The sequence below is a fragment of the Diadema antillarum genome, unplaced genomic scaffold (assembly GCF_040938485.1).
Source record: "Diadema antillarum isolate AM-2024a unplaced genomic scaffold, OU_Dant_1.0 seq00001873_RagTag, whole genome shotgun sequence".
NCBI lineage: Eukaryota > Metazoa > Echinodermata > Echinoidea > Diadematoida > Diadematidae > Diadema > Diadema antillarum.
The window spans coordinates 282,501-308,116 of record NW_027272542.1 but is presented as its reverse complement, the minus strand read 5'-3'; the positions used below and the strand labels follow the sequence as shown (position 1 = coordinate 308,116).

The window sequence follows — 25,616 nt, the reverse complement described above, 5'->3', positions numbered from 1 at the left end:
TCATAGAGATGTACTTAGTATAGATGTATATCTCTATGGGACGCGTGCATAGATCTGTAATGCAGTGAGAGCATACAGTGTACGTGTGTGTATGTGTGTGTGTGTGTACGTGTGTGTTGCAAGCAATGTGTTGCTATATTTTATGGCATGTGAAAGCTGAATGAATGCACGTACCACCAATACATGTTCTAAATCTGATGCAAGCATTGAAAAATGGCTGAAGAACGAAACGGTAAGTGCTGTGACCATGTGTATGGCTATGAGAGATATTTTGGGATGTGAACTCTCCTTTTAGTGTGTTTTATGTCAGAGATGATGAATGTACAGCATGTAATATGTTTCTCGCTTGATTGTGGCGTAGTTTCAAGATTTCTTGGCCTTTCTACATAACCGGTAAAGGTACCCAGAATATGATTCACCGCCCCCCCCCCCCCCCCTGCTTTTTTTCCCTCTTTTTGATGGAGATTCAGAATCACACAAAGGCAATTCCTTCTTCTGATCCTTCCATCAGATTCCAATTCCAGTTTAACTTGCTCAGCAAAAAAGTTTTTTTTTTTTTCATTTAAAATTACATGGAGATATTAACCACTGATGATGCTATTTTTGATAAAATTATGTACCGTATAGAACTAGTTATGGGTAAACTCAGCCTAGCGGGTAAAGTCGGCCCCCAGCACGCGCAGTACAAGCAGTTGTGCTGCGCGCGCTGGAGGCCGACTACCCGCTAGGCCGAGTTTACCCTTAACTATGGTATCCAGGACCAGGTATTTTCAAAATCATCGTAGCTCTTTATTTTAAAGCATGAACATCCCATTACCGATCTGACAGTCTTAAAGGTACCCCCACTAATTCAGTAATTTTTTGATTTCATACAAGAAGCACACTCATAGGCCGTATTTGGCATTTTGCACAAAGACACAGCAACTTTTCATGACTCCCAACAAGGATTGTCAGACTAATTATTCCTTTCAGTTTGTGAAGTTAGCACTTTCCAACAAAGTTTGAAATTATAATTATCACTCTTATCTATTACTATATATGCAGGTGCCAATGTCTCCGATGAGTCGGAAGAGGAGGAAGGAGGACCAGGGGTTGAGATCATTGAGCCTCCAGATCAGGAGCCAATCAATCTTGATCCCAATGCCTGTGTGAGTACAACAAATATATACCCCTTGCCAAGCCAGTCTTGTGAAGGTCCAGCAGAGAACCATATCGTCAGCAAGCCAGTTTTATTAGTTGCAGCAAACTCTCAGAATGCTAAGAGATAAAAATGTGTTAATGAATTGCTTTGATGAAGTCTGACATGAGTTTCACTAAAAATGAATAAACCTTACATCTGATTTATTTACTCACTGTTTAATAAAAGTGAGTCTTGTCATAATGTTAGTTTTGTAGAGCAAGAATCATGCAAACAGATAGTTTTTGAATGAAACCTTGTAAGATAAAAACCCTATCCAGTTCTGGTGGAGGACCGCGAAGACAGAACATGGACGTGATAACAAGCAATTCTATTACTTTCCTTCCGTACATTGTGGGACTGTTGCTCTGATCATAGAATATGACACACTGAACAGATGAATAAAAAAAAAAACCAAAACAAAACAAAAGCATAAAGAAGAGGTAAAGGAATTATAGACACTGTGGTACATAAAAAGAACTGAGATATATCAACCTTCTCTTTCAAATTTGTGCAGGATGTTGACCTGACGCACAGGAGGATTGGTCGAATCGTTGGCTTTGAAGTTCTGAGACAGGTTGAGGTAAGACCATATTTCCCTCTTTATTTGACCTCTGCATTGAAACTACTCTGCCTGCATTTCGTCTTTCTTTTTAGCTCACCTGAGCCGAAGGCTCAAGTGAGCTATTGCGATCGCTCTTCGTCCGGTGTCCGGCATCCGGCGTCCGGCGTCCGGCGTCCATCGTGCGTAAACTTTTTACATTTTCATCTTCTTCTTGAGAACCCCTTGACCGATTTTCACCAAACTTGGCAGGTAGCATATCTAGGGGGATGGAATCTCAATTTGTTCAAGTGGGCACCATACCCCACCTGGGGGGCCCCCAGAGGGGCCCAAACCACTCAACATTAAGGAATCTTTAAAAATCTTCTTCTCTAGAACCACAAGTGATAGAGCTAGGTTAATACTATGAATTAGTACATTGATGATTGTTTCAAGTTTGTTCATGGCGGAATCAGGGGTGCCCCCCTTGGGACCCAGGGGAGGGGTCCTAATGGGGCCCAAATTGTACATTTTCATCATTTTATTGAAAATGCCATAATGAATTTTCACCAAAGTTGGCAAGTAGCATCTCTTGGGGGAAAGAATCTCATTCCCATCAAATGGGCACCATGCCCCTCCTGGGGGCCCCAGGGCGCCTAAATTTGGACTGAAATTGTAAATTTTCATCTTTTTCTTGAAAACCCTATCACAAATTTTCACCAAAGTTGGCAGGTAGCATCCTTAGGGGGAAAGTATCTCATTCCCATCAAATGGGCACCATGCCCCACCTGGGGGGCCCCAGGGGGCCTACATTTGGACCGAAATTGTAAATTTTCATCTTTTTCTTGAAAACCCTATCACAAATTTTCACCAAACTTGGCAGGTAGCATCCCTAGGAGGATAGAATCTCAATTCCATCAAATGGGCACCATGCCCCACCTGGGGGGGGGGGGGGGGGGGCAGGGGTCCCAGGAATCTTTACAGATTTTCTCTAGAACAAGAAGTGATTGAGCTAAGTTAATACAATGAGTCAGTACATTGATGACTGTTGTTTCAAGTTTGTTCATGGGAGAATCAGGGGTGCTCTCCCCCACCCCCTTTGCACCCAAGAAAGCGGGATGGGATGGGGGGGGGGGGGTCCAAATGTGGGCATAAATTTTCATCTTCTTGCTAAAAACAATATCATGGATTTTCACCAAACTTGGAAAGTAGCATTCCCATGGGGATAAGATCTCAAAGTGTTTGAATGGGCACCATGCTTTCCTTGGGGGTCCCATGGGGTCCAAACCTTCTAAATTAATTAATATTGAATAATATTTTTCTCTAGTTCTAATCAAAAGTAATAGGGCTTTAAGTCTTTTTTTCCCCAAGCTGCATAATCCAACATTCTATAAAGCACAGTGTACTTGGCAGATATTTTTACCAGTGTGATGGAATATGTAAATGGACACCATGCCCCCTCTCTCAAAGCTACCCCCACCATAAGTTTTCAATGTTCTCAGGTAAGAGTCTGCAAGAATGCATGGAAGGTGAACTTGCGATACTCAGGTGACTGTGTGACCCCCGGGTCTCTTGTTATATTTCAGGTGAAAAGAATAGTGCTGTATGCACTTTTGATGTTTACTCAGGTATCCTTATAATATGCTCTTGGGCATAGTGTTTGTTGTGCCCCAAATTAGTGCATTAAGCATAAAGTGATGAAATAGCAGTCTTGAAATATTTTTTGTTTGTTTGTTTTTTGTTCTAGATATACAGGAGAATGGAAGAGAGGGCATGCATAAGTCTTGTAGATAATGTGACTGGCATTGATGTCTGAAATATTTAGATATTTACATATATTTTGGCAAAGTATGCTGTTGATCAGCATGCTACATACAGCAGAATCCATGTTTCATTGGCATTGGTAATGAGAGGCATATGGGCAACATCACTTTGTCAATTGCTTTTTTTTTAATATAGATATATCTATGTTCTAGTCATGCATGTCTGTGGTTAGTGTATCATTCAGTGCTTATATAAGAAATGATTCAAACTGATGTCATAAAAATTGCGATACTAAATTGACAATCTATGGCAGGCAGAAATTTCTGTAGCTGTGTACTATATTTAAGACATCACAAAGCCTTCAAAATATGTTTCTCTGATATGCGTTGCCTCTGTCAGACACTCACTCTACGGCAAAATGAAATCAGGAAGATTGAAAACCTGGAGACATTGACTGGACTGACTGATCTGGACCTCTATGATAACCAGCTGAAGAAGATAGAGGGCCTTGCAACATTGGTCGACTTGAAGTGAGTTGAAACACTTCAGTCAGAATTAATGCTACAGATTAATGATAAATTGTGGGATTGTAGTAGAACTCAGTAATAAATCAAATCTTGTGCTATGAATGATGTTGGGGATGAAAACAAATTAGTTATCCAAAATTTATTCAGTATTTATATTGTTGCTTGATCCATGTAGCTGTATGGATGTTTTTCTACAACCCACTAGCATAGTTCAGTGGCACGCAAAAGCATGGTGTGATCACTTGAACAATTTGACATGGCACTATCAGCTGTGATGAAAAGGCAGCTGTAGTGTTTGTAAATAATGATGGAGCCCTTTTGAGCAAAGGCTGCGGCAAAAATGCTTTGAAAATTGAGGTGTACTGCCTACTGGGAATCATTTTGAAACTTCTCTTCCACTTTCATGTAAATAGCTCTCAAAATGTATTCAAGTACTGTAAAACATGATATTTTCGTTAATTGCCTTTAACATTCATATAGTGTAGACAAGATCTTTAGCGTGCATTTTAATTTCGCGAAAGTCTGCTCTTGCGAAATTCGCGAAATTAACATGCATGCGAACATTCCTTGTTTTACAGTAAATTCCCCTTTAATGATATTAAGTACTACTGTCATAACTTCTTGGTTGTCTGTTTGCAAACACTGCTGGATACTTTCATTGTGTCTTAACAGATTTCTAGACCTGTCTTTCAACAAGATTCGAAGAATAGAAGACTTGGAACCACTGGTTAGTGTAGAGAGACTCTTCCTCATCCACAACAAGATCAGCGTGATTGAAAATGTGTCCCATTTCACCAACCTCAACATGCTTGAACTTGGCGATAACAGAATACGAGTGAGTCATGTAGACCTTAATACTTTGAAATACAGGTATGACTAGTTTTCTCAATTGAAAAAAAAAAATTTTAGCAATGGATTGAGTTTGAACTTGATTTTATTCTTATATTATGGAAGCTGCTCGAACCTTAAGATGGCTGAAAAACATCTCCCTTAGTGCATGGAGATTGAATGGGAGATTTTTATTCCTGTACATTTCTTTTAATTGCAGGCCTGGCATATTGTTTGTTTGTCTTGTTTATTAATTATTATTTTGATGTCATATAATTTTCTTTCATATCTTCATATATCTAATAATTTCAGGTGCAAAATAATAGAATCTAGAATAATGAGTAAAATAATGAAGTTCCCATACTTTCCTTCTAGAAGGACCAACAATAAATTGAACATATGCCTGTTGTCATAGTGGAATTAGGCTTTAAAAAAAATAAATAAAAAAAACCACTATCTCTAAAAGGTATGCTCACTAGGTGTAATGTTCAGTATGTAGATTATGTCTTCTTTCTTGTTGAATCAGTGTTAGGGTACATATTTTTTTGTTCCATGTAAGGGTAGAAGTAGAAGTGAGATAAGATGTTCTACTGCACTTTCGAATGTTTATGTCATGCATTTTCCATTCTTTTCTCTTCTAGAAATTGGAGAACCTAGATGCCTTGCAGAACCTTGAGAGCTTATTTGTGGGCAAGAACAAGATAACCAAGCTGGAAAATCTTGAGAAACTCACAAAACTGAGAGTTCTTAGTATACAGGTTTGTATGAAGGCTGGATTTTTTGTTGTTGTAATTTTCTTCCTTCTTTGCAAAGTTAGTGCTAATTTGAATCAGAATGCACAATTTTGGCTTTCTCAGTTCCTTACCAAGTCTCATAGAAAGTTGACACAAAAATGTTAATAATTTTCTATACAAATGGGGTGAAAGGTATCTTTATTTGTCATTGGATTGCCTGTGATATCTTTTAGCAGAAATGTAAGGAATTATTGAGTTGACACAAAAGTTAAGTGTAGAGTTACATTTTTCTTTTGTGTGTGTGACAGCAAAGTACAGTCTGTTCTTTGTTTACTCATGATTGTGAATTTAAGAGAAGTAACAAAATTAAATCCAGGCAACTGTGGGTGTTGCCTGTAGGTCCTCTTGTGAATTGTGTGCAGTGACACTGTCCTATTGAGACTTTCTGTTTTCAAAAAGAAAAGAAAAGACAAGACAAGATAAGAAAAGAAGAAAGAAAAGAAAAGAAAAGGAAAGAAAAGAAAAGAAAAGTGAGGAAAATGGGGCACATGTTGATTAAAGCAGCAGATCAGAAAAAATTGTTAAAAGCAGATGAGCATCAGTGTACGATGGTAGGGCCACACTATCAAATCATCCTCACGAGCTTGTCAGGATAGTTCATTACATGTCATGAACAGAATGCTTATCTGAAGGGGACAATGACAACTAATACTGCCTTTCTCCCTTTTTCTCAGAGCAATCGCATTGGCAAGCTGGAAGGTCTAGAAGCACTGACTGAACTGGAGGAACTCTACATCAGCCACAATGGCCTGGAGAAGATTGAGAATCTGGAAAACAATGTGAGTTCCATTTTAAATTTGCCAATGAACATAGTTGCATATTGCAAGACTATTTGCATTTGCACTCCAATAATCTTCCCCAACTTGACTGTGTTGAGAGTTTAACCCTAGAAAGACTGGGCTATTTTGGTAGCTCGAAAGACTGGGGGGGCGGGCCTTAAGGGCCCCCCCTTAAGATCTCGGCCGTGGATCGCGCGATCGCCGCAGAAATTTGCACAATGGTAGTGTGCGATGTAATCTACAAGATTATATATCTAAATTTTCCAAAATGGTCTTTTATTTTATTTTGATTAATTATGCTAATTTATGCGAGAAATCAGACTCTTTGATCTAAATCAGTAAATAAAACTCCAAAAGTGCTCATTTTTGGTCCAATTATACTTTGTGGCATTCTTAGCAAATTTACTTGAAAAAAGAATCGGTATCAAAATGAATTTCTTATTTATTTTATTTTATGAATTTCTTTGTTTTTTCAACCTTTTGTTTTTGTTGTTTTTTTAACAAAATTTGTGGCAGACATTTTGAAGTATAATACTCCTAGAACAAATTGATTTTAGCCATTGAGAGTAAAAATAAGCATATTTATATGAACCATGTGAAAAAAATCAATTTGCATTGACTTTGTACACAAAATCACATTTTTGAGCCACTTTCGGTCTCACGTGCATGTACAAAAAGTTTTGGAACCTCAGAACCGTACCCCCGGGCATCACAAATTTAGTGTCAAAATGTGCGGGAAACTCGAAAGAAAAAAAGTCATAGAGTGTCGCAGCGAGAGCATTGCGTGTTGCAGAGTAATCGCGCAAAATGTCGACGGGGGGGCCTTTTAGGCCCCCCCTCGCCAGTCTTTTTAGGGTTAAGCAACCAACTATACTTGTTTCAATGCCATAATCCCATAGGAAGGACATAGTTGTACAGTAGGGATTAGTATGATTGCATATTTCCTTTCCATTGACCTCAAGGTTCAGGCTATTCTAGCCAATTGCTGAATAAAGCAAATCGGCAGATGTGACAAATGGCAAACAAAGGCTAGTTAAGGTGTAATTATTATTTTCATGGTTTTAACATCATGAAAAGCACAAAGAACTGTATTGGACTACCAGATGTTAACTAGGTGGGTGTTTGAGCCAAGTTGGAGTATGAATTACGATGTCAGTCAAATTTCATAATACTTTTTTTTTTCTTTATCAAGAAGAATTGATTAATCAGTAAAGATGAGTTGAGTGAACTGATGATTGTGAAGACTGTAGCAGTTCATTGTTATGATGGGCCACATTTTAGCATAACAACTGATTAATCAGTAAAGATGAGTTGAGTGAACTGATGATTCTGAAGACTGTAGCAGTTCATTGTTATGATGGCCCACATTTTAGCATAACAATCTTGTAGCGTTTTTTAGATTAGATTTTTTTTTTTTATAAAGAATTTAATAATTATATAGTAGTCAGGGAGAGTGTGCAAATATTGAATGCAGAATATTGCAGAGGACTCACTGTTAACCAGCACTCCGTGTCACTCAATCATTAGCACAGATGTCAGGAAACTAGTAGTATTAAAGAGAAGAGGAAATTTCACAATGCCCATAATTCCCACTGTACAGTATGTCCCAAAAAAAATTACAACGGGGCCCTCCGCAATGATATCTTCAAAAATATTGCATCAATCTACATACAAATTCAGGGTATGAAACTGTAACTCACTGCCCACATCTTACAAAAAAAAACCCACTGGATTTACTTCAGTGGTCAAAGAGAAATACAGAATTTTGTGGAGGATGTCGGGAATCTCTTCAGTCCAAATTCTGTCTATTATTCACACACAAGAGCATTGAATTGCTAAAATTGGAAGAATCAGACCCATGACATGCTTCCACATTTCTCTGTGACCCCTTAACCAAATTGAATGGGGTTTTCAGCGAAATAGAGCTAAAATGTTACATTTTAAGACCCTGAAGTAGCATTTGAAAGAATTAATCATATTGGGTGTTGTCAGTGCGAAAATCTGATTGTAATTTTTTGGGGACATACTGCACTAAGTCGCCCCAAAAATTACAATTAGATTTTCGAATTGATACCACCCAATATGATCGACCTGTCTAAGTGCTACTTCAGGGTCTTGAAATATAACATCTTAGCTCTATTTTGCAGAAAATCCCATTCAATTTGGTTAAGCGGTCACAGAGAAATGTGGATTGTTGTAAAGCATGTCATGAGTCTGATTCTTCCAATTTTAGCAATTCAATGCTCTTGTGTGTGAATAATAGAATTTGGACAGAAGAGATTCCAGACATCTTCTACAAAATTCCGCATTTCTCTTTGACCACTGAAGCAAATCGAATGGGGTTTTCTGTAAGATGTGGGCAATGAGTTACAGTTTCATACCTTTAATTTGTATTTATATTGATTCACTATTTTTAAAGATATCATTGCGGAGGGCCCCATTGTAATTTTTTTTGGGGACATACTGTATGTTACTGACCTTCATGTGGACTCTTGGGATTGTTACACCTACTTCTGATTTGATTCTGCAAGGATATTCCTGGGATATTTTTATTAATCAAATCCTCAACTTTTGCCAATGTGTTTCTGAGAGCAAAAATGGCTGTGATTTTTCTTTTAAACTGATTTCTTTGCATTATGAATCTGTAATTTGCTCTCTTTTCTTGCTTTTCCTATCTTACAGAAAGAAATGTGGTATTAATCTGCCTTTTTGTTGCAATTCCTGCCACTGTGCAGAAATCAAAGTATTACCCATCCAGAATGCAGTGTAGATATTATTCATAATGAGTACCAACAGTATTTTACTCAAAACCTCTAGGATGGTTTTCCAGGATATGAAAAGGATGAAAGTGGAAAAAGTTTGACATTACATTAGTATAAATTCAAAAATTGAATACTAAACATTTGTTCAAGTTTTCCAATTTAATAAGAAACCATCATTATCAGACATTATTGAATTTGATACATGACCTTTGGCATTAATTCATATTGTGTTTTGTCTTTCTTTTTAATGTATTCATGTTTGATATCAGACAAAGCTGACAACACTTGATCTGGCAAGCAACAAGATATCCAGGATAGAGAATATCGCGCATCTAGTATCACTGGAGGAATTCTGGGTATGACCACTGATTACTGTATTCTTCAAAAGATATGTCATCAAGCAATGTGTAGCTATCGGTATTCAGCATACATCAGAAATGATATTCATATCTTCTCTGCAGTGGAGCTCCACCTGTAATATATTTTCCAATTTGTTGAGAGTGAACTAATTGCAAATTCTTGCAAACTCTGTGCGAAAGAAGATGATTTACTCATGTTTTTTTTTTCTAAAGGCAACTCTGATGAACAAATTGTTCAATTAACTGAAAACTAACTTTACTCCTTGCCAGGAATTAACAGTAGTCCCAACTTCTGCTAAGTAGGTTTGATTTTACTTGTGTGTTTATACTTAGTTGAATGGCATTGCAGATACATTGCTTTCTTTTTTTTAAATACTTTTGTTGTATTATAAAAAAGTGAAAAATATTTCATCCCTAAGTGCAGTTAGATAAGACACTTTAAGTAATTTTCCCTGCATATATCTTGATGCATAGTTACCAGCTTATACTTGTTTGCATGCCTCGCCCCAACCATCTGAGGTCCATTCAAACAATGGCATGTGTGTGCTCAAGTTCCATCCAAATCATATTTTATATGCGCACATGTATATGACCATTACTTTCTTCCTTGTACACTGCTCATCAAGATCTATATACCTATATTTTTCTTGCATTTCCCACTGATTCAAACAGTTCAACAACAACCTTCTGGATAGCTGGAGGGATTTGGACCAGCTGCAAGGGGCTACCTCTCTCCAGACGGTCTATCTGGAGCACAATCCCATCTTTCGTGACAAGATGTACCGCAACAAGGTCAAGTTAGCTCTGCCATGTGTCAAGCAAATTGATGCAACCTACTGCCGATAACCTATTACAACTGTTTTGATAGGCCTGGCATGGGTTGTACCGTTAAATTCTGGTCCCTTTTTTTTTTTTTTTTTGGTCATTATTTTATAGTAGTCAATGCATAATTGCTACGCACTTCTCTTCTATTTTTGTGCTGGCTGCACAAATAGATAGTTCAGTAATGACTTCCCTGTTTCTACACTGTCTTTGATGCAAATCTAGGAAAGCACAGGTAATTTCCAATGTAGGAGTAAAACTGGACAATTAAAGGGATAGTACAGTATTGGTGGAGATGAAAATTGGGCTTGCGAGATACCAAGAAAACACTTATGAAAGAGTACAGAGCATACCATTTTAAGTGGAATTCAAAGTTTATTTGATAAAAATCGGGTTTGGAATTGCTGAAACATCCAAAAACAAAGTAAAACAAAACGATCGTAAATAAAGTGTGGGTCCCACACATTATTAGAATCACTCTGTTTTGGATATCTTGGCCATTTCAAAACCAATTTTCAACAAATAAACATTGAATCCCTCTTGGAATGACATGCTCTTTCATATTTCATAGGAGGTTTCTCACTATCACACTAAAAAATGACAAAAACCTGAAGTTAAGGCTCAACCAAAACTATACGATCCCTTTAATTATCTCTCCTGTACAATTGATTTAGTTTTTCTGTCTTGAATTTTTGGCAGTTTTTCGAGAATATTGTTAATACCATTAAGCATGAGTAGGGAAAGAAGTGGAGGTATGAAAAATTTATATATTTTGTTTTCACATTTCTAGATGATGTGTAACATGGAGTTTTGGGCAAAAGGAACCTATCAAATTGACATACTATGGATTTAACACATCTAAAAACACAACTAAGTTGCAAATTGATGTAAACAGATTAAAACACCTGTTTATTTGGTCAGTAGCTCTCTGTGTTGCTAGTGTGCTTTTATATATATATCCACCTATTTACTTTTGAATCAGAAGTCAATCTTACACTGATTTCACAGTCTGAAAAGTACCGGTAGCAATCTTGCCCTCAAAGATGCAAGATTAAGGTCTCAACTGCAGTACATACTTTCAAACTTGTGTGAAGGAAAATGTTACAACATTATATTTATAGGTCACAAACTATAACAAAAACATGTGTTTGCATACAGTAAATATGTATTGGTATATTGTCTCTTTGTCATTGAAAGTAACTATGCAAACATGAAATATTGATACTGAGGAGTTTGCCGTGCATCTACTGAATGATTGATGTGAGGGTTGTGAGAACAAAAGGATTTTTTTTTCCCTTGGTCAAGACATCACACATACTCAGATGGACAATCAGGCAGTGGCTGTACTTTCAAATGTAACCATGGTTCATATAATTAATCATTCATGTGGAATGTACTAGACAGAATTGCTACTAAATTTGAGTTTAAATGAATTTGACTAAAGTTACTTCTGCTATTAAACAGCAACACTGGGTTTTTGTTACTGTTATATATTTGTTGTTAACAGAAACTATGAATTGAATTGAATTTGACAAAAGTCACTTTTGTTATTAAACACAAACACTTGGATTTTGTCACTGTTATATATTTGTTGTAAATAGAAATGATGAGTGCATACTTGTACTCTGTATTCTGGCCCATGAATTTTGTTGTTAATGTTGTGTATATTGCAAATAGGACTCCTCTTTGATCCTGGAACTATTTGTAAGCATTCAGACCATCTCTTCCCCATGCTGATGCTCCACAGGAGTACATACCATTCAGTAGTAATGAATGGATGTATGATGTATCTAGAACACAGACAATATTCTATGTCATTATTGCCCATGTAGAGCAATTAACAAAAACCTGCATTTTATTGCAAATACAGTGTACATGTACTCAGAAGTTTGAATCTGATGTAGTTTGACACTACATCCTCGGTGTGAAATAGTGTATCACAAGTGGAAGTACAGGAAATATTTGACTGTCTTAAGTGCTAACTGCATTTTATTATATCAGACTGACGTGAATTACCAACTCATTAGGACTCCTATATCGTTCACTGCTGCCTGAATGCAGACAAATATCTTATTACTGATGGACAATGAGTTATAGATGGATAACCCTTATTGCACAACATTGTGTCCCAGTAATAATCCTGTATCATGTATTATGCTAGTGTGTGAGGGTATTGCTTTGAACATGAGTGACATCACAAATCTCACATGGATCTTTTCAGATCATTCTCCCGTGAGAATTTGGATTATGTTGACATAAAAAAGTAATGATATGAGAGATGAAGTGTTAGGGTTTAGATCCAGGACACACTTTACTCTGAAGATGCAGTTGAAGTAAAACCATATCCATGGAGATTTTGTTTGGGTGTTTTGTATTCAAGTTGCATTTTTGTTTCTTGTTTTATACATGTATATGGTCACAAAGCTTGTATGAGGTATCCCATTTAGTTGACAGGCTTTTTAAAGGTGCATGGTCCCGGTAGTATAGAGGGCGCTGTTGCTGATACCGTTAGCATTGAGACAAAGATTACTGAAGTTGAGCTGTCATCAAGAGTAAAGTGCGTAGGTGTTGCTAAGTAATGTTGCCTTCGTTGTCTTCTCTGCGCATCGCGCAGTCTGTAGTAATGCCAGGGTGCGCGCATATGTGCTTGTTATTATGACATCACAAAACAAGTTTGCTAAAGCTGTCATCTCCCTCAGCCGAATCATGAGCCGAACTGTGATGGGACCACTGACTACAGTGAATTGGACTTCTTCGGACTCGGGGAAGTGGGCCACAGCGTAAGCGCCAAAGAGGAGTCGATAGCGTAGGTCTCTATAGGAAACTTGCGCCGTGTGCCAGCGTACGCATTTGACTAAAACACCGGGACCATGCACCTTTGATATAAAGTCTTAACGATGTGTTATCTAGGCTGGCTTTTTAAGGTGTGAAAGCAAGTTTAGACCTCATTTGAGTATGCATTTTCTTAGAGCACTGTGAAGATACATTTGCACACTGTCACATGCAGTGAATACTTCTTTCTTGAATGCTTGAATAAGACATCCTATGTAAGGTTGAGACTTTAAAGAACATGACTAGCAAGACCATTTTCCTTTTGTGATGACTCAACTTGAAGGAAAGTCACAAAAATACTCCCATCACTCACTCTGAAACAGAAGATGAATTTAGCTGACACTTGAAAGTACTATTCTCATACCAAATACCTCATTTACAGGAAACTTGCAGAAGAATACTGATAAAGAGGAGAAAACAACTGACTTGTGTGGACTCCTAACCTTGAAACTGATTGGCTTCACCTTTGTCTTAGACTTATCTGAAGAAGACATATGGTAGATGTCACTGATGCCCATTTTCATAGATGTATGCCACTGGTGATCCAATCCAACTGTTCCTAAAGCAGCATCAAATAAATAATGCTGGCATCAGATTGACTCTGGAAATGGTAACACACTGTTGACATAATCTTTCATTCTCTCCCTTTCTACAAACGTAACCATTCTTGGTTGTCAAAGGATGCAATCCAAACCAATCCAGCTTTTTATTCAGTGAATGGAATATGAACTTGCAACAGTCATTTGTGGGTAGCGCTTTCTGCTACCTTGTAAGTTTATGCACCACAGTCTCATAGTATTCTTTTCCTAGGTGAAATTGCTGCAGTTTACGAGGAGGTGATATTTAGGCAAAAACATATCCTTCATCAGCTATTCTCAAGATATTTCAGTGTGTTTGTACCAATGTTGATGCTGTATTATACCGTGCAATTACGTCATGTTTTGGAGCTGTGTTTGCTTTTCGTACTGCATGTGTACAGAATTTGCATATAGTAAAATTATTAAATACTCCATTGAAAAGAAAATAAAGAAATTTGGTATATTGTTTTTACTCTATTGACGATAAAGTGTAAAAAGTCTGATTGATGTGTAGATATGAAAAGAATAGCATGCATCTCTCCATCTTTCCTTTTTGTTTTTGTTTTTTACACCATTTTGTCTATTTATTTTTTCTTTATCTGTATGGAAAAGAACCAGCTTTAGAGATTCTGTTAGTGTCTGGGTGAACAATCTGTGCCTGAAAAAGTAGCCTAAACTGTGTAGTGTTGATTGACTGATGTACATGCTTTGAGACGTGCAGAATTGCAATTTTTGAACGATAAGTTTAACCAGCTTGATAAACATTAACATTTAAAGACACACATACATAAATACATTCAAACACACACACACACACACGTGAAACTATTCACTTTCAGTAGCCAAAGCATTTATGACTGAAGGAAAAGCACAACACCTGAACCTCTTGCTGGAGGTGAGGAAGGGAAAAAGAAAAGAAAAGAAAAGAAAATAAAATTAAGGAGAAGATAGCATATGATAGAACTGGGGGAAAAACAAAGTGCAATTCTAATCTCGTAAAAAGTACCTACCGTTATTTAAAGATGTGAAGTGAACAAGTTTAGCCAATCTTAAACATTGTTTTTATGTATATTGGCGAGCCTACACATGTAGTCTTGTGTATTCTGTGCGGTATGGATGTTGTGTGTGTGTTTATTTTATGTGTTTATGGTCTTCATTTTTCATGGAGTCCGGCTATTCCATTGTATAGACCTACAGTGCACTCCCATTATAACGAACACGCTTATAACGAAATTCCGGTTACAATGAAGTAAAAATTCAGGCCGCAAAATTATCCACTCTTTGTTCTTTATTGTTTATTTGTTCGGTTTTAACAAAATTTTGATAAAGTGGAAGAAAATAGCTAGTCCCGAGGACTTTGTTATAACGGGAGTTCACTGTATATGGTATGTATTTTGTATAGGGCCCCACTCACAAGCCTAGCTTCTGAAGCCTAGCTTCTGAAGGGGCCTAAAATTTGAGAAAGCCATTTGTATGTTAAGTTGTGTATTTATGTAATTGCAGATATGTTTGGTTTTGGTGTCCAATTAAATCAACTCCAAACTTCAACTTCAAACTTCGTGGGGATAACCAATACATGTACAAGCCAAGGTGGCCCAGGCTGTTACAAACATGTTAGATGAAGTGGAGCTACCAAGGGTGTGTATAGAGTATGTCCACTCTATATCTAATCCACACCTTGATTACGTAATATAGTCGCCAAACCAAAACAAATACACGTACTACATAGCACCACCAAGTGAAGGTACTGAGTACTGAGTAATCATCAGTGTTGTAGCTGTGCTGTGGTTCTACTCGAACTCGTGAAAGGAGAGGTCTTTCTACCATCAATAGCATAGCCCTGCCAGGTAAGTTTAGCTACATACAAGTTTCGGTTTCCGTTACATAACACATTCTAACGACATCCTACTACTGCAGTATTTTGTCACAGAATAGATCTACGTATATCATGCTGTATCGGCGATAAACACGATAACCCGACCCTCTTGTAGTCCCGTGTATAGCATTTCGTGAGGTATTATACCATCAATAGCACACGCGGAGCCAGAGCAGAGCTCGAGCGGACAGTACACACACACAAAGACAAAGGTATTTATAATACACTGTAGTGAAGCTGCCCATGCAATAGATACCAGTCGACAAATCGGACGATATGTTGCAATCGAATGATGTTTATTATGTAATGTACAACGGTCGTACCCGTGAAACTGTAAAGATGATGTTTGATTGTGAGTAGCATACACACAATATAAATTAGATCTAGAAATAGATCTAGTTCAGTTTCACAAATTGAAATTACATTAAGATTGTTTTGTCATTTAAATTTATGTGCGTCTGGGAATTCTACAATCAGACAATTGTTTTTACACTAAAATTATCCGTCTATACAATAATTAATAAAGTTATACACCTAATTACAGCGCTTTCAATCTCATATTCGCTAAAGGATAACATCAACAGTAAACACTAATTCGATCACTCTTTACAGTAACAGTTTTTCGTTAATCTTAACCTCTACAAACTTATGAAATACTGTAATCATTGGAATCATGTAAGCTATATACAAGAACATTTAAATCGCTTACCTCATTGGTGGACATTAATTGCATTAGCAGCGTGTTTCAATTGTTTTTTGGCTTTGAGACTTTTTACTTTGAAGATTTTGTTGCTTTACATGTAGAGTCTACTTTCGTTGCTTTCAGTTGCAGCCACAGACCGTAAACTGAGCGTAAAAAAATCATTCTAATATTTTGTTCAAGATCTACGCCTACGCGTATAGGGCAGTACACGCCTCATATTGAGCATCTAACAACACCGCCAGGGAGAGTAACCATGGCAGCAGGCTGGAGGCAGCTGCCACATGTAGGCCGTACAGTGCAATGCCCCATTAAAATGAAATTTTAAGGTACCGATTCTCTTTATTGTATGTAATTCTATGCATTCTACAAGCTGTAGCAGTCTTCCCATCTAGCGAAGGTGGCACTGAGACTTCAAAAATTCATAACTTTCGAACAGATTGTCTGATTTTCGTCAAACTTTCTCTGATGTTTGATATACTATATTGCTCCATTTACTGAATTCAGTTATTCACATATATATATATATATATATATATATACACTTGTATGCATTGTGGTGAACTTGTCCTTTAAATTTGTGGATCTAAGACTGTGAATTAGATGTAATTGAGGATGGTGAGGGTCCCTCGCCCAGCATGTCATAGGGTCAGAGGTTAAGCATCCCCCACAGTGCTGTTTATGAGAGACTTCCGTCTGTCTCAGAGGAGAACCGTCAATATCAACAAATTTTATAAAACTCCTCTGAACAAACCAAATTTTTCTGTGTCGCTGAAATATATATCTATAGATAGTTATAATGACATATTTGCTATGAGAGTTCATTATACTGTAAAACATGATACATGACCTATTCGTGGCATGAAATTTTTGCGAATTGGAGCCGACGGCCTTTTTTGTGACATGAAGTTTTCGCGAATTGCCACTGGCGTTCAATGCATATAGTGTAGACAAGAACTTTTGTGGGCATTTTAATTTTGTGAATCTTGGCAACTGCGAAATTTGCGAAATTAAAATGCACGCGAACATTCCTCGTTTTACAGTATTCAGATAGTTGCATTTGCGCTCAAAATTTCTTGTCCAATTTGTCTGTGTAGGGTAGATACAATCTAGAGTCTAGTTGCTAAAGTGAAATTGGCCATCAACTTCTCAGCTTTATGCTAATCAAGACAACTCCCTTTCAACACTTCATATTGGTACTACTTGGGTATGTAATCTTCACATCTAAAGGTAACACTACTTTGTACTATATAATTTCCATGATGCCTAGCATCAGTTGAATTTTGATCTTTTATTTTCTGTGTTTCTGTTTATTTTTATCTTACTCACAGCTGAGGAGGACTATAAAAACAACCTGCACAATTGTTTCCTCTCATCAAAGTGCATGAAAAGTGGACATAAGAGATTGACAAACTGATAAATAATGCCTCTCTCTCCCTGGACTAGTATGGGGCTGATTGTCAGTCATACATGGAAGTGGGTGAGAAAAACATTGTCTTGTATTCAGTCTTCTAATTCTGCAAGGATACCCTGCAGGATCCATAAGTCAGGATTTAAATGCTGATGTTTTTAAACTTACAGGTGCACTGTGGCATTGCCTAGATCTATTTGTGTGCATAAGTGCAAGTAAAAGTCGATCCCTCTACTGGGTGGAAGAGCTCTCTTGAAGACCTCTAGTGAAGCAGCTTCAAAGGTGTTGAATGGAACCCCATTCCAGAGTATTATTGCTCTAGGAAAGTCTGTAGAAGTCTATAAAAGTCAATCCATTTGAATACAACAATAGTATGAAGGGTTTGCTGTCATGAGGTTGCCATGCAAGGCTGCCCACTTTCTCACAGTGGCTACTCTCAAGCTCACATGCTCATCTCTCAAATTTTCATGTTAGAGGAGTGAAAAAAAAGTTAGATTCTAAAACCTGATCAAAAAGAGATCTTGTAGCGATCATAACCCCAAAAGAAATGCAATCTAAGTTGGCTTAGTGGATGATATTTAATCAGATGAATAAATTCAATTTCAGCTAATACCTGGTACTCAATTGAGTTTAAAATGTATGCTATACATGCAACAGTGCTCATGACATGCAGTATGTACCTGATCTCACCATTTGACAATGAAAATTGTGAAGTTCCCAATGTCCCTCTACTTCCCTCATTTATGCTGTTTTGTTTAATTGCACAGATATGCTGTTTTATGGCCCTGTGGTATCCTAGTTTCATTGGAACTGATGGTGCTGTAATCACTGTATCTCCAGCCCCATCATATCAGCCTAAGGTCACTCCACAAAGCACAGGCAAGTATGGTCATCTAAAACATGCAGACAGACACTTGCAAAGACACACAGATACACACAAACACATACAAAAATCCATTGGGCTGTTCTCTGAAAGGTGAATTTTTTTTACATTTTTTCATTTTTTTTGCAACAATAATGTTCTCACATGTTTCTCTTCATAGGATTTATAAGCAAAGTGTAATGTGACTTGATTACATACTGGCCAAGGACTTTTTTTAACCTTAAAATGACAGTCTATGAATTTCTCTGATTTAGATTCGGCCTATGTCCACTAAGGGTACAGATAGCAGACACGCAAGTATACTGTATATGCCATGTATTTTGTGGGCTTTCTTTTCATGAGTTGGGTGCTATTCACGAATATTACAACACGCGAAAGTATTATCTTTGACATGATATATTTTCCTGACATGAATGTGCATGTATGTGTACACTTTTCCATCCATGATCGCGAATTCAACCTCCGGGAAATTGTTAGGAAGGCCCCATTCTCGAAAAATTAGACTTGCTGAATATATGGTATATCGATATTGAAGTATGTGGTGCATTTTTGTGGTTGATGAGGAAATGACCTTGGTATAGGGAAGATAGCCATTTGTATTATTTACAATCACTGTCTATCTTGCAACAGCATGCATGACCCACAGGTGAATGCACAAATTAGGTTAGATGAAGGCAAAACACTTTGAATACATGTGACATACAATAAAGCCAAAGACAGTGCTTTGCCAATTCTATGGAAAGATGAATAAAAGAATGAAAATACATTTTCAATGCCATGATGTGTAATACATGATCATTCCAATGTTCAGTTTTATTGGTATACATGTGACACCATTCTGCTTTTACTTGCCAGTATCTTGTCCATAATACTTTTATCACCAGCTTTTTGATTGATTCTGTAGTAACAAAACAGAGAATAACTTTCACATAACATTCACTAAAAGGGTCATCTCTCATTTCACTTCTTATTGATCCTGTTGGGAAAATAAATCGAGATTGAATGACATCTTTGGCATTAAAGTAACTTTACATCATCATGTGTAAGTTCACTCTAGATATCTCATATATCTTAAAAACTTTTTCACCCATATAAACAGATGAAAGAAGAGAATACAAAACAAAAGTGGCAGTGAATCAGTAAGTAGTGTTGGTTGGTCACATTGCTGCTGCCTTGAACAGAGGAAATCAAATCAGGAAAAGTACTTCCATTGATCTTTTCTTCTTCTATTTTTGATTTTACGGTTTGCTGTACAGGTCGAGAAGGAACCCAAGAATACATAGCAGGCTTCCTTGTGTGCTTGACGCTAAACATCGTCTTCGTAGCTGTCGTCCTTTTTGCTCTTTGTTATCTTAAGAAAATCTCTCAACATGGTGGTAAGATACATTTATGAAATCATATATAAGATGATGATATTGTTTTTCTTTTGTATTATCAGGATGAAATACACACTAGGTAGAGTTCAAGAGATTTTGCTACCAGTGTAAACGAGACTGAGTTTTCTTATGCCTCCATCGCTGGGGGCATTATTTATTGTTTTGTTTTGTTTGTTTGCTTTACTCATAGGTTTGTGATAACAAAGAGGTTATATACTCACTGCCTATAGAGGGCAGACTATGTAAAATGTCTGAGATCACAATGAGGGTTGGCTGGCCCTACTTGGAAATGGCGGACTTTACTCCGGATGCATGTGCTCCGCGCGCTCACAGAACAACTATTGTACAGGACATACTGCGAGTCTGCTCTCCTTGGCTGCTAGTATACTAGCAAAGAGCGCTGTCCACCGTGAGGGGCTAGCCTAGCACCTCACTCCATGCACTCTCAGAGCAATTGTTCATTGCATATTGGGAGTAAGCACTCTATTACCTACTCAGATATAACCGCTTTGGATAGTTGACATTAACAGTTGCACAGATGACATTCAGTTTGCCTACAGAAAGCGATATTCAAGAGACTCCCCCCCCCCCCCCCCCCCCCCCAAAAAAAAAAAAAAAAAAAAAAGAGAGAGAAAAATATATAATATGTGTATATATATATACTATCCAGTGCAGCAAGACCTATAAGTTCATGTAGACATTGAGAAAGAACTTGAAAAAACCCCTATAAGCTTCTAAATAAGGACATACATTACTGTACCTTTATTAGTCTTAAGATTTTTTTTTTTTTTTTGTATTATTGTAGTTTATGTACAATTTTCTTTGTTACATCTTTCTTCAGGTGATGAAATTGATGGAGCACAGCCAAGGCAAAAGAAGTCATGGAAGGAAGCTCTGGAACCTTTAGCAGGTGAGTGGCAAAAACCTTCAGTCCACACTCATTGATCTGGGGGGGGGGGATTTCATGAAGCATTTAGTCAAAATATTTTTTTCCTCACAAACTGTTTTAAGCCACTGAAATCCTTGCATCTGATTGGTTGAGAGAAAATTTGTCTGACAAATCTATAGGACAAAGTGCTTCATGAAATGCCCCCTCCCCCCATAGTAAACCTAATTGTTGTCTCTTCCTTTTGATATTTCTACCCTTGTTTTCCATAAATGCAGTATATTTTGTTGTGTTTTTATTTTTGTGAATTTCCTGTGTCAAACAACATTTTCAAAATAAGCAACTCACACAGATATGCTGCCTCTAAAGCCATGACACCTTTCCTATGATAAAAGTATCTATTGTTAAAGAAAGTGAAATGCAATTGAAGTATATTAGAGTACTCAGAGTGAAAAGATTAATCTTTGTTCCTCTTGTTAACTTGTGCAATGTATTCTATTATATTCTTTCAGTCAAAGGCAATATTTACCACAGTTGATTTAGCATCTTGTTGTTTAAAGCGTTTCTATCGATCCTTGATGATGTGTGACAAGAACTCACAGCTGTTGCTGTTGTGATCTGCCAGCATCTTGAGGATGTAGTTTTCAACCACTTGTATGTTTTCCAGTTTCATTAATTCGTATAAAACCCGTTGAGGACGGGCTGAATTTGCTATACAACATGCATTTCCCATAGACACTTGCCCGAGTGTACTCGGGACTTGTCTTCAATTGGTTAATATTTGCCATCTTGATATTTATCATGCCACGCTTATTCCCTTATTATATGCAACTGTCCCCATTATTCACAACTATCATCCTGTCTCTTTTTCAGTTTAGTCCACATTCCTCGATTTTTATTATTTCATCTTTGTCATGTCTTAAAAGACCCAACCTTCTCTTTTTGAAGGGATCTTCCATGTCACACACTCTTTCTCTCTCTTTTCGGGTTTTGTTTATGTCTTTGTGTTTGTTTTGTATTTATGTGATTCAAACATATTCCCATCTGATAAATCGAGATCATGTCTGATCTTCTCCCTTGCAGACAAAGTCTTCTTAAAAAGTTAGCAGATTAGAGTTACAGCAGCAGCAACAAACAAACAAACAACATGGCTTCCTCATGAGAGAACCTTGGCTTCACCAGGTGTATCAGGGACTGTAGTAGTGTTTGTTACCATAGCTTTTGTGGTTGTCATGAAGCACGCCTTGTTGCTTGTCCTGAGAAAATGTTGTAAACCTCCTCACTCAGCATCGGCTTTACAGAGTCCAAAGTGACCAAAAATGTTTTTGATTTGTTTTGTTTTTATCCCATTTAAACAAGAACATCAGACTTATGCGAGCAATTAAAGTTGCTAAATAAAACACTGCTTTCCTCTGGACCTGTGTCAGGTTACTTAGTGCAGGGTAACTTGCAATGTGTGCTTGTACATATATTTTAAAGTTTTCGACCTGCGAAGATAAAGACATTGAAGAGTTTTTGTACATGATCACACATTGATTTCTCGTTATATGACAAGTCCACAAGATTTCAGAGTGTCGCGAGGGCTTTCCTTCTCATATTGTGCTTAAACTCTGTGATTGTGTCATGACATGTTATATCTGAAGTTTTTAATAGTTAATATGTAGCTGTCACTTCCTTTTCAGACAGATAAATTATAAGGTTTAACACTGAAGCTTATTTGCGATATTATGTATCGATGTTATGTATTGTCAATTCGTTTGCATTTACAACTATGCTCATAACATTATTATTTTTGAAACTGCCATTTCTAGGGGAAGAGAGATTTTTAAGCCAACACTTAGCTGCCCTTGCTGGTTAAAGGGGCCTGAATAGAGCCCTGAACCTCATGTGTTGAGTCATGACGGCTTTGATATAGCCCTTGTGCCATGAAAAAGTGATTGCTTCTGTGTGTAACAGGGTTTGCAAATTTATTATTTTATCGTAAACTGAGATACTTTAAGCCATTTAGAAATAAGACAAGAGGAATACCATTCACCATATACTGCTCGCTGTATTTTATATTCTGTCATGCTAGGAAAAGTGATGTGCAAGTGTTTGCCGCTTTTTGGCAATGTTTTGCTTAATCTTTCTTTACAGAGAACATAATGTAACTAAGCTGGTGGTACAGTCCGACTTTGATTATCCGGCCATCTCTTATCTAGACTCCGCTACATGAATATTGTTTCTCCCATATCCAACCAAATTGCAAATCCATACGGGAGCTGGTCTGAGCATGGCTGTATAACAGAGGTCTGACTGTACTTCATTTCTCATGATAATTGTGGTGCTTGAATAGTGCAATTTTAAAATCATTTAATAATTTCCATTAATGGATTATGATTTTTTTTTCTCACTTCAGCAAGTGTAGAAGTGAAATGAGGTGTTCTCTGTGTTGTGCAGCTTGTTCAATCATAAACTGAAATAGTTGCAATGAGTTATTAAATTTTGGGTTCCTGTATTACATAAAATTTGGGCTCACCTGAACCAATTCATGAAATGAGGTCCTGCTATCACTAACTCCCTTTTGTTATTTTTCATTTTGTAATTAATTGTCTTATGTGGAGAATTATTCTCAAACTTTTCATGATTTCAATTCCATTGCTTTGAAAAAGCAATGGTGTGGTAAATGGATTCCCTGCAGGCATAGTTATTTGGGTAAGGTGGTTTTAAGCTGTCCAGATGATAATGCACTAGAAACTTCATATTGTTTACTATGAAAATGTTATTGTTGGGGAATGTTTTAGTTTTCATGGATAATTATGGGTCCATGTGGTCCTGGAGATAGGTGTCCTTAAGATAAAGTAACATCTAAATGAAAATGTGCAATGAAAATTTATCATAGTGGAATATTTTCTGTCTTACTTTGTCCAGATGTAGCAAATTTCCTTTCAGGAAAGTGTGTAGTTTTTCTTTTATTTGTTTGGTTGTTTTTTTTTCTTTTTAGCCTTTGGTTGGAGTCACATGGGTGAAAAATTTATGCTCAGGTAAGCCTCGACCCCATGGGTTCTGTGTTCTTTGCTAAATTTTCTAATTTGAAATACCAGGTATATTATTAATAGTATAAAAAAAAAAATCATCAGTTCAAATGTAATTGTGTGTGTGCATGTGTGTATGTGTATATATATCTTAGTTTTACAGTACTGTACTCACTGTGAAGGCAAAATGCATAGCATCTGATGATCGAATGTATACCTGTACTTATAATACACTGCTTGAATATAGTATTTTTGGAAGACGTGTTTAGTTTAGTGTGAAAGCTTGCCTTTATGAACATTCAAGTTGATGTTATTTCTGAGTTACATACTGGAAACCTTATGAGTGCCGTAGTTATCTGTCTGTATTATGTAAACAATTTTATTTGGTTAAAGAGATTCAAAGCTGTCATAAAAAGATGTAAACAGTTAGCCAGCCAACTATAGATATGGATGATTTGGTTCATATTGGTCATGCTGTAAAATCTACACTCATTAGCAGTTCTTTACGGGAGCATCTTTACAAATGTTCCATTTACTTTATAAGAGCCATGTAATTCAAAATGGCAAAACTGAGGTGTGGATACATAGTAAAAGAGCTTTTTTTTTTTTTCCTCCAGAGCTAGAAAGTCAATCTTTATATTGCATTCTAAAATCAATTTTGTATATTGCATTCTATATGCAAACATCACCCCGTTTACAAAAAAAAAAGGATTTTTTCCTTCGGCAAAGGCCTTTGCCCGAACGGCGACTTCGTCGCCACGGGGTTCATATGGCAAAGGGTCTGAAAACCAGACAATTCCAAGTTGCGTTTGTTTACAAGCAGAGCGCCACTACGACAAAATATTGAAAGGTTTGAATCAAAAGCGCGGCCGAGCCCCGCAGTGTAAACGGACAAAATTGTGGGGCCCGGCCCCGCACTGTAAACGGGGTCCTAGTCACTAGCAGACTCACATGCAGACTAGATCACAAGCCATATACATAACATGTTATTATCATTGCTATGGTTTGAAGAATGCCCTTTATGTCCCAATTTTTACATTTTCAAAAGTTGAATCATGCTTTCTTTTGTTCTGTCCAAAACCTGTGGCCCCATAGTTCAACACATGTATTAGGCCATTTGGAATTGCTCTTGGATGTGACTTTACCACATGACATAGCAATGTACTGTACTTTAACACTGATCAAACATTGTGTGTATTGCTGTTGGATCTTTGATGTCTTGTACAAGTAGTATAACTTGTATGATAGGAATTTTGATATATAGTATTTCATCTGTTTTTCACTTTAATAAAGTTGTATACTTCTTGGTTCCTCTTAAATGAAACATTTTATCCAGGAAATATCATAAGGCATTCTCTACTGCTTAAGATTTTATGTGTTGATCATAACCCATGACAGCAGTATTGAAAGTATAACTTCATCAAGTAGAAGCCATTACACATGATTGTATCAGGTTACTTTTTACTCTGGTAAATGAAAAGGAGATAATGTTTAGACTGCTCAACTAAGATTATTCAAAGATGCCTAATTGAATTTCATGTGTGTGTGCCATTCCAAGTATGTTTTACTTTAACAGAAAACAAGTATGCAACTCACCACAGTCAGAACCTATTTTGTAATGTTTTTTAAAACATTGTGTACCTATCATCTTTATCTGAGAACAGTAACTAGCAGCTTGTAATGTCTTGTGTAAAATTGTTATGTGTA

The 25,616-nt window shown here is 37.0% G+C and overlaps 2 protein-coding genes across 3 annotated transcripts; both read left to right on the top strand.

Annotated features, from left to right (window-relative positions):
* Nucleotides 1-150: 150 nt before the first annotated feature.
* LOC139712910 (uncharacterized) lies at nt 151-14,126 on the top strand. Its single transcript, XM_071624688.1, has 9 exons — nt 151-232; nt 1,045-1,148; nt 1,695-1,760; nt 3,882-4,012; nt 4,682-4,844; nt 5,479-5,595; nt 6,306-6,410; nt 9,442-9,528; nt 10,204-14,126. The coding sequence occupies exons 1-9, from the start codon at nt 214-216 to the stop codon at nt 10,375-10,377; spliced, it is 966 nt and encodes a 321-aa protein (XP_071480789.1). The 5' UTR covers nt 151-213; the 3' UTR covers nt 10,378-14,126.
* A 1,406-nt stretch (nt 14,127-15,532) lies between these two features.
* LOC139712912 (uncharacterized) lies at nt 15,533-24,030 on the top strand. 2 transcript variants are annotated; one of them, XM_071624690.1, is made up of 6 exons: nt 15,533-15,610; nt 17,671-17,815; nt 18,518-18,629; nt 19,890-20,009; nt 20,851-20,919; nt 21,979-24,030. In XM_071624690.1, the coding sequence occupies exons 2-6, from the start codon at nt 17,810-17,812 to the stop codon at nt 21,999-22,001; spliced, it is 330 nt and encodes a 109-aa protein (XP_071480791.1). In that variant the 5' UTR covers nt 15,533-15,610; nt 17,671-17,809; the 3' UTR covers nt 22,002-24,030. The 2 variants fall into 2 exon arrangements, with proteins under 2 accessions (XP_071480791.1, XP_071480790.1); XM_071624689.1 differs by having other exon boundaries at nt 17,671-17,819.
* The last annotated feature ends 1,586 nt before the right edge of the window (nt 24,031-25,616 follow it).

Coding starts and splice junctions, on each gene's coding strand:
- LOC139712910 (XM_071624688.1), top strand. Junction 4,845..5,478: donor TTGGCGATAACAGAATACGA/GTGAGTCATGTA, acceptor TTTCTCTTCTAG/AAATTGGAGAACCTAGATGC. Junction 5,596..6,305: donor TGAGAGTTCTTAGTATACAG/GTTTGTATGAAG, acceptor CCTTTTTCTCAG/AGCAATCGCATTGGCAAGCT.
- LOC139712912 (XM_071624689.1), top strand. CDS start 17,763: ATGCCTCTCTCTCCCTGGACTAGTATGGGGCTGATTGTCAGTCATACA. Junction 17,820..18,517: donor TCAGTCATACATGGAAGTGG/GTGAGAAAAACA, acceptor TTAATTGCACAG/ATATGCTGTTTTATGGCCCT. Junction 20,920..21,978: donor AGCTCTGGAACCTTTAGCAG/GTGAGTGGCAAA, acceptor TCTCCCTTGCAG/ACAAAGTCTTCTTAAAAAGT.